This window comes from Helobdella robusta (assembly GCF_000326865.2).
Source record: "Helobdella robusta unplaced genomic scaffold HELROscaffold_61, whole genome shotgun sequence".
NCBI classification, from domain to species: domain Eukaryota; kingdom Metazoa; phylum Annelida; class Clitellata; order Rhynchobdellida; family Glossiphoniidae; genus Helobdella; species Helobdella robusta.
Window position 1 is genome coordinate 186,569 of NW_008705338.1, and position 9,433 is coordinate 196,001.

A 9,433-nucleotide genomic window follows, 5' to 3' on the forward strand; every position below is an offset into this window, starting at 1 on the left:
AGATAAATATGAACTCAAACAATACCGCCTCGTTGAATGTCTTATAAAGAAGTTAATTAATGCAAAATGGGCAAACAATTTCAATGAAATTTGCATATATATATTCTATAAATTCTACGGAATGTTTGGCGTTAATATGTTTGTAGTTCGTTTTTTCGATTTTTCTCACTAAAGTTTTTTGGTGAACGTTTAGTTTATTAAAATTCAAAATAAACTTATTTTTCGAATTCATGCTGCAAATAAGGCCATATTTCGATTCCGAATGAATCATCGTCAGTGCTCCTTGTTGTATATATAGGGAAATATTGACTTTGTCAAGATTAACTTTGACGTTGTAAAAATTAACTTTGGTGTTGTAAAATTGAACTTTGATGCGAATTAGGTGTCAGGTTTCTTAATTGGCTGGTCATCTTCTTTGGTCTCCTTTTCTTCATCGATAGCATCATATTTTTCTTTGTCACTATTTACGATGCTAGTTTTTATTACTTCTTTGTTTTCGTTGTTGGTTAAGCGCCGGGTTGGAAGTGAGGTTGTCATTTTTTGTTGTATATTTATTTTTGGTTTATTGATGTCAATTAGGACTGCTTCTGCAATTTTAAGATGCGTGTAGTTGCTGTTATGATATATTACTTTGGTGTTGCTGTCGAGGATTTTACGGCTAATTGTGATTGAGTGTGTTGAGTCCAAATGAGATTTGATAGCACCACTCTGTTTATGCATCGTAAGCCTTCTAGTCAGTCAGGTAGTAGTAATCCCGATATATGAGTCATGTTGACGTGCACAGCCGTCAAAGGGGCAATTAAATTCATATATTACGTGATTACGCTTTAACTCAGAGTTATCTCTAGGACTGCAGTTGTTTTTCAGTATTAGGTTAGACGTCTTTTTATTGTTGTAATAAATTCGGAGTTTAACTTTACTATTTGGGTTGGTTGGTGTGACATTTTTATTGATGATATGCTTAAGAATAGCTTCATCTACGTTGTATGCTGTTGACATGTGATTTCTGTAATACAAGATAATGTCGTTATGTTGATTGTTGGTACTAGGAAGGTTATTGCTGAGTAATAATTTGTTTTTAACAATCTTTTCAATAGAGTAAGTCTTATATCCATTGTTTACAAGCTGGTTAGTGAATAATAAATTACTTGTTCCTTTATATCAAATATCACTGAAGATGAGTTATTTATAACTCGAAATAGCTATTTGCAAATTTATTTAATAAAAATTTTTTAAAAAACAATAAAATGTCTAATTTCTCTGAAATTAATAAATTAAAAAGAAATATAAAAAAGTTGAACAATGTTGAAAGTAGTGTTGAATTTTTAAAATGTTGCGTTAACAACAGTCTGTTACCAAAATATATATATATATTTATATATTAGGGTGGGTCGAATTTTTTTATCTTTCCTGTACATGAACAAAAAGTTGTCTTGGCATCAGTACAGTATGAAAATAATATTTAAAGATTTTTTATGAAACGTTTAGGGGTCCCAACTTTTGATTAAAGTCTTACCTTATTTGGTGTATTTTAACCATTTCCTTGGTACAATCTAAATACGTACCAACTATAAATCATTGACTAAAATGCATTGGCGAATGGCTTAGCACCTAACTACAAGTGCTAAAAAAGAAATGAAGTATATTTTATAACGTTATTTACATGTGACGTCACCATGTGACGTCACAAACCATGTGCTGGATTTTTTAGAAACAAGCAAAATATCTAATATATTATTTTGTAATTTTGTTTTCTTCTTTGCAATAATAGATCTGTAGTAAAATTCAAGTAGGCTAATATAGATGTACACTACAGTAGGCTATAGTCTAGACTGTAGATAAATCACTTCATTTAACATGTAGGCCTCTTTATGAGAGGGCTAAAACATATTATAGTGTGTATAAATATTGAAATATTTATTGACTAAATTCTTATGAAAAATTGTTTTAACAGCTTTTATTTATTATAAACATAACTTGTTGTAGTTTTTTTATTATTTTAGACAAATTATATTAAATATGGATAGTATGTATACACGAAGTGCAACTAAACATCCATTGTTTGGACAGTTAGTTGATCTTCCTGAAAATCAAATCCCATCATATGAAGACGTTATTAAGGCGTTCTATTATAATCAGAAAACAGTATTAGAAATTAGCTTGCAAGAAAGATATTCAATTTTAGCAGACAGAGTGAAAAGTGTTTATTCAAAAACAAGTAGACCATTACAGTGGTTGGTATGCCTTTTACACTGTAAGAAGGTTTTTGGCAGGCGTGGATTTTGCTCGAACTACAGGACCTTCCACATCGACAGGTACAATTAGCTCAGCTCTAGAATATGATCCGAATGAATTGCCTGTCGTTAATTATTTGCCAATTACTGGTAAGGTGACTGATTGTGATGAAGCTGTCAAGAAGGATCTTAGCACAGACCAACTGTACTTTTTGAAAGCATGTCTAGCAGTACAGCGTGGACGTCAGGTTTCTACAAATATTGATTTCCTCGAGAAGAGTTTACCTGGAAATATAAGTCATGCTCGATGGTTGACGAAAGCCAACAGGATTTTGCGTCTCTACATGTCTAAAAAAGTGGCATCTGAACCTCTCAGAAGAGTAACGCATTTCATTTTAAACCTTTACGGACCCTCTTGGTTCAAAATTAAATCAAATTCTTCTTGCCAAAATGGTGCTAACAACTTCTTTTACTTAGTTCAGTTGTTTCAGGAACTTGATGCATTAGATCAGGCTGTGGTTCGTCCTGTTCTCGAAAATAACTGCTACTTTGCGCATGCTGAAAACATTCTCTTAGCTGCAGTTAGTGATAGTGATATGGAAATTGGTCGTTTTTCAGTAGAACAAATAATAAGAGCAAGGGAGAAGCAGACTAATAATAACATACCGGTTGGCGTCTTTGATAAGAAGAATATAACATTATATCTGGCTGCGACATAGTTCATTAACATGATTGACTGGGACCAGAGTAATGTTACGTCTCCTCCGATGCTATCACACCTTTCAAATGATCAACTTAATTACACACATCCAATACTACTGCCCGATGTTCCATGTCATTCACAGGCAGTAGAGAGAACAATTAAAGACGTTAGCGCTGCCAGCTGTAAAGTTTATGGGAGAAAGTCCCGTCATGGCATGGTGTTACAGAGTAAAAAATCCAGATTAGAGATACCAAAAATAGACAGCAAGAAAGATTTTATTAACAGTTAGGTTAAAGAACTTTGTATTGTTGCTGTTTAACATTGATTCGTTACAGTTTACATTCTTTTTAATTTGTAATACATTGCAATAAATTACACTAACATTGGGTATTTATTTAGTCTTTCTAGTCAGAGTTGTGACCTGTAGACACTGTCCATAAAATAAAAAGTGAGGTTTTTTCAAACGGGTACATCAAAAAGCAACTTTTTAGACATGTACAGGATCTCCAACTTAATATTTTTTACATTTCGACTCACCTTAATATATATATATATATATATATATATATATATATATATATATATATATCATGTTTTATCATTTCTCTTCCTCACTTTTTGTATTTATTTTCTCACTTATTTGTTTAATTTTGTTTTACTGCCTTGCATGTTGTTACAGTTTCTGCGTTTGTCAGATCCTGATTTTTAAAGAGTAATAATATATATATATAATTTATAAGAGTAATAATATATATATATAATTTTTTGGGTTGAATAGTTTTTTTATTTTTCGAATTGGAAAACTGTATATTATTCTAAATTTAATAAATTAAATAATGAAAACGAGAATTTGGTTAGAAATATTGAGAAATGTAATAAAAAAAACTATCCATCGCAAACACATACAAATATATCTATATATATATGTATGTGTGTGCTTTTAATGTTCTTAATTCATGCTCTATTTATTTATAGCAATAGTATGCGTTAATGCTGCGCACTTTTCGATTTTGAAACTTTAACCTTGTTTAAGGAAATTTTAATTATAATCTGTTGTTTTTTATATTCGTGAAAAGGTTGCTTATTAATATAAATAAATACACTGCTTAGATAATTTGTTATTGAGATGGAAAATATTCTTTGAGACTTTGGATCCAAAAAGTTATCAATTTTTTTAAATAAATATTTTTTGATTCCGCAGATGAAACTGACGAAAGTAAAATTTATTCTTCCTCCGGAGGTCATAAACTCAAAATCTGAAGTGAATTATCTACCTATCCCTCCGAGAAAACGATATCTTATGGAATCTAGTGGAAGTGGATTTATCGAGTCTCGCAATATTTTTGATGAACTAATAAAACATTTAATCATTCCCCCACCTCCAGTTATTAGAGAAGACATCGATCCTGATTTTTTGTTATCAAAATTGAAGAATAAACTTAATGATGTAGAAAAAACATTGCAGATAGCAAATCATGGCATTTATTTCAAGATCACATTAAATGAAACGAACATTGCAAAAATTGATAACGAAACAGATGCTGCAAGTGAAGTTAGTGCTTTTACGCATAACAAAATACTTTGTTTAAATACTATGAATAACGAGCATAAAGAGCAACATCCGATTCAAAAGATTCAAAAGTCATCATCTATTTCTGGCATAGATTACGCAAACAAAGAAAATGTATTGAGTTACAGACCAACACTTGAAAGCTCATCTTCCCTAGCTTCAATCAAATCAAAAATGCGTCTTTCGTTAAATTCACAGGAAAAACGTAAAAGCAATTGTTTCTCAAAATTTCAGTTGATACAAAACAATAAACAGTTTTCATTTCGAGATTTATTGTCATTTTTATCTCAAAAATTTCCCTCGTGTACGCGCATTTCAACTCATGATTAACTATTATCATTATCAAATTTTGTGTGTGTGTCAGAAAACCTAGTTTTGTCAATGAATATTTTATTAATGTTAACATTTCAAAGAATCACATCAAATTAATCGATTCTAACATAATGGACGACTTAAGTATGCTTTTAAGTGACATTATTTAACGGGGGGAGGGCAAAATTTTGAAAATGTATATAATTTAACTGGGCCATTTGTGGTAGTGTTTTTTAAGCTTTTACATCCATTTTTAGTCAATTTTCCACATAAAACGGTATTTTTTCTGTTAAAACAATTACTTTTATTGACTTTATTAAAAATACTGCTCACAACGGGGTGGACACTAGCCTTCGGCCCCCCTTAGATCCGCCAATGAGTGGCATAATGTGTTATACGTAAAATAGATTTTTAATAATGAATGCATTTAATATTTTGTTTTGTATTTTTTTTTTCTTAAAAAATGCAAATTATATTTTTTTAAAATCTACTCTCGGTTTTAATTGATTAAGAAACTTGTCATGTGTCTATGTATCCAGCACTTAATATTAAATTCATGTTTTGCCCATAATACTAAATTGTAGACGTTATATTTTTATCCTGATGTTAAAAATTATCATAAATGTTAAAAATTTTGTTTCTGGAATATTTGGTTTTTAAAACATTTAAATTTATTTATTTTAACGTTTAAAGTTATAATTTAAAGCGGCGCATAATTGCCTGATTTATGAAGCATTTGTTTGTGTAAACAAAAACCGAGCAAAATGAAATTTTGACAGTTTATTTTAATTTATTAACGTATTCAGTTTATAGCAATAATATTTTTAATATTATTTAAAAATTAATTTTCACACTTTTTCATGTATATTTGTAATTTTTACCGAGAATTTCACATTGAAACTCTGAATTATGTTTAATATTTTTTGCCGATTTTTACTGAAATAGTTATTTTCGATAACATTCTTGGACTTTAGTTCAGAATTTATTTTAAACTTTTTTTCGGTAATGTGGATCAATTTTACGGGAGCATGTGAATCATAAGAATTATCAAAAATATTTTACCTAGGCTGCCATGAAACAATTACGTGAAAAATTCATTAAATAGAAAAGATAATATTATTATATAATATATTAACTTATTTTACCTATGATATAAGATTGACAGAAAAATGTAAATGAACCATAGACTTAATTTTCGAAAGTTTCAATTTGAGGAACAATACAATTCTTATCGTAGACGCAAAAATCTCATGTTGATGTTAGAAATTTGCAGTAATTTTAGATATTTGCTGATATATACTGAAACCATGAATCAAATGATGATAGAAGGTTAGGTTGTAAATGGAGTGTTGAGAGAAAGATTGATGAGTTGAATTGACTAAAATCTGCAGCGTTGATAGTTTTTCCCATAATATTAAAAAAATATAAGTTTGATTTATTTTTAAAAACAGAAAAAATTCTAACGTTGAAAACATGCACACATTTCTGAAGATATTTTTGAGTTTGGGATAAGTATATTTATTACCAGTTTGAGTCCATCATTAATTATAAGCCAGAAGTAAATCACGAGTTGTCTTATCAATGATTGATTCCGATAGTGTAATAGAACATACAACAGGTTGCTAATTAGCCCTTGAGAACAAATGACATAATACTGCATTTTTATTTCAAAAGTGTCATAGTATCTTATACAAATTTCTATATTTATAAAAAATAAATAAGCCAAAATTAAAACTGTTGAAAGTCATTTTGCAAAATTTCAATTTTTTACGCTGCGTGTAATTAATGACTTCTATATTTAATTATTCAGATTACATATGACGCAATACATTGAAACAATTGTTTAACAAATTTATTGTATATGACTTGATTTAAAACACCCAGATAGGGCCATTCAAAAATTATGACACGCTAGGGTGAGCGGCGGAGGAGGTTCGTTCAACATGACAGTGTGTGACAGGAGGAGAGAGAGGAGTTAACCTGATGCGTACATACACATACTATCTTTAGGCTGCTGTCGAAGTTCCGATACGTTCCAACGTTCTAGTTCTAGTAAAGTTCGATATTTAGGCCATTTAACTTTGGGGCCATTCAATAGTTAAGTCACGTTTTTTATGCCATTTTTAACCCTTCCTCCCTCCCTGTCACATCCTGTCACGCTCAGCTGACCCCCCCCCTCAATAATTTTCACAACCGACCCACCCCCCATTCTACGACATTTAATAATTTATAGATTATCAATAACATCATGAACTAAGTACAAAGTTTTAAATCAGAATAAAAATGTCTCGTACAAATCAAGATATGTGTGTGGACCATCATTCAATAGTGAACATCCTCACCAATGTTTTAATAATGTAGACATATTTATTCTATCGCAATTTTCAAGTTTCTGGCGTTTACTGTTCAATTTTAATATTAAGCAATAGGAAATAAAACACATAATTTTTTTGTGTACAGGATTGAATGTAGACAATGCTGGCAATGATACACACTTTTCATTGCTTACAACGAGCAACATCTGGCAACATTGTGGAACGAACGGTAGAATTAGCTATGAACATGATCTGGATCTTTACGAGACATTTTTATTCTGATTTAAAACTTTGTGACGGGATGTGACAGAGAGAGGGCATGGGTTAAAAATGGCGTAAAAAAGTGTGACATAATTATTAAATGGCCCCTATACGGAAAAATTTGATTTCACACGTACAATAATTATCTTTGAAAATTAGTTATCTTTCTTTTCGTTTGTTTCTTCGACTGAGTTTGCCGATAATTTGAGTAAGAATTGCCACGTGAAGTGAAATCCAGTATAATCGGAAAAATTAGAGATCAAGTATCATCATTAAAATTTTGATCTACCAGCTACACAAGTGAGCCTGGAAGCATCTGTTTCTGGATTAAAATTTATCCTCAGAGACTGCAGAAGTGGTTTCAATAAAAACATTTTAGAAGATATATTAATAATCAGAGGAAATTTTCATCTTTTTTGAAACAATCTTATATTTATATTAGTGATTTCAAAATATCTTTGTAATGATTGTTTTAATTTGTTGAAAAAAATTATTAGAAACGTTTCCTGATAACTAACTGATCACATTTAAAAATCCTTTTTGTTATTGATTTCTTATTATTCACAATCTAAAATATAATTCAAATTGGCATTGTGGTGATAGTTGGATGTCCATATGTCCGTTACATACGTTTAAGGAATTAGGGTAACGTGGGGCAAAACGCCGCATGGGGTAAAAAGCCTAAATTCAGTTTGCACGAAATTTGTTTCAGACCGAAAGTTTTTCAATTAATTTTTAAAAATTAGAACGTACCCTAATTATTTTGAATATAAAACCACACCGTTTCTCCATTTGTTTTTTCTGTTTCAGAGTTTTATATAATTTGCGAGTGAAAAATTGGTCGTGTTATAAATTTTGTGTTCGGTTTTTAATTAATTTCTTGATAATAAGATCGTTATTTGTAAAGAAAAGAGGTTTTTTATGAAGAAAAATCATTTTCACATATACAAAAGTAACTTCTAATCGGTTGGAACAATTTTTTGTATTTTTAAATTAAATTTATTCTTAACATTGTCTATGGAGGTAAAACGCCTCTGTAATTTAGGGGCAAGAGGCCCAATTTACATTTATTGAACTATTTAACAAATTTCAGATATTTGTATGTAGGCAGCTATCCTTGTAGTTAATTGTTAAAATGTATTGGAATTTATGCTTTATGTGTAAATTAGTTTCATGTATTTTAATTTTTTAAGGTATAAAATGGTCAGAAATTATGTAAGAAAATCTACACGATGCTCAACTTATGATGGTGAAAGTTGGAAAAAAGCCTTGGATGCTCTAACCAATGGCCAGTTATTTAGTAAAGTTATTAGAGAATATGGAGTTCCTGCAAGAACTTTAAGAAGACATCAAAAAGCCATGACAACATCTCCGGTAACTATAAAGCTTAGTCGGTTGTCAAGCGATCTAAAGATTTGACTCCTTGTGGGACATGTTCATAAATATTTTGTACAATAAAACTGTTAACATTTTTTTTACATTTTCAGATTTGAAACTATTTTTAAGGTTTATTTTAAGTTTTTCTACACAGGCCTTTTGCCCCATGCATGGGGCAAAAACCCCATTTTATAGAGGTCTACGGTTTGTGTTATAAAACATAGGAAACCTAAGTTTGAACAATTTAATTTGTAAAATTAGATAAAGAACATATTTATCTAGTAAAATAATCACTAATGTTGTAGAAATATTCCATTTTTTAGATGTAGTCACTCATCGAAGGCTTAACTATGGCTTCTTGCCCCACCCTACCCTATGCTTGAAAAAATTAAGTTTCGGAGCCAAACCGAAAACCGAAAAAATCGATATTATTTCAGAAACGAAAACCGGAAACGAACCAAAATTCGATTTGCTGATTGAACCGAAACCGTAAACCAAAACGAAAAAAATTACGGTTCGATGCCCTGATTTAAAATTGGAGCTTATATTATTTTCTTTCCGTAACCACAGAAAAATAGCTTATAAATATTCGCAATTTCAATCATTCTATTATCGCTTTATAAATTTATACAAAATGCGGTTATAATGATTCTATCAAGAC

The 9,433-nt window shown here is 30.3% G+C and overlaps 1 protein-coding gene across 1 annotated transcript; it reads left to right on the forward strand.

Moving 5' to 3' along the window:
* Nucleotides 1-2,019: 2,019 nt before the first annotated feature.
* On the forward strand, nucleotides 2,020-8,814 carry HELRODRAFT_180337 (hypothetical protein; the record flags this gene model as incomplete). Its single annotated transcript, XM_009029656.1, has 6 exons — nucleotides 2,020-2,069; nucleotides 2,260-2,902; nucleotides 3,080-3,221; nucleotides 4,323-4,489; nucleotides 6,704-6,735; nucleotides 8,589-8,814. The coding sequence occupies 6 exons, from the start codon at nucleotides 2,020-2,022 to the stop codon at nucleotides 8,812-8,814; spliced, it is 1,260 nt and encodes a 419-aa protein (XP_009027904.1).
* Between the last annotated feature and the right edge of the window lie 619 nt (nucleotides 8,815-9,433).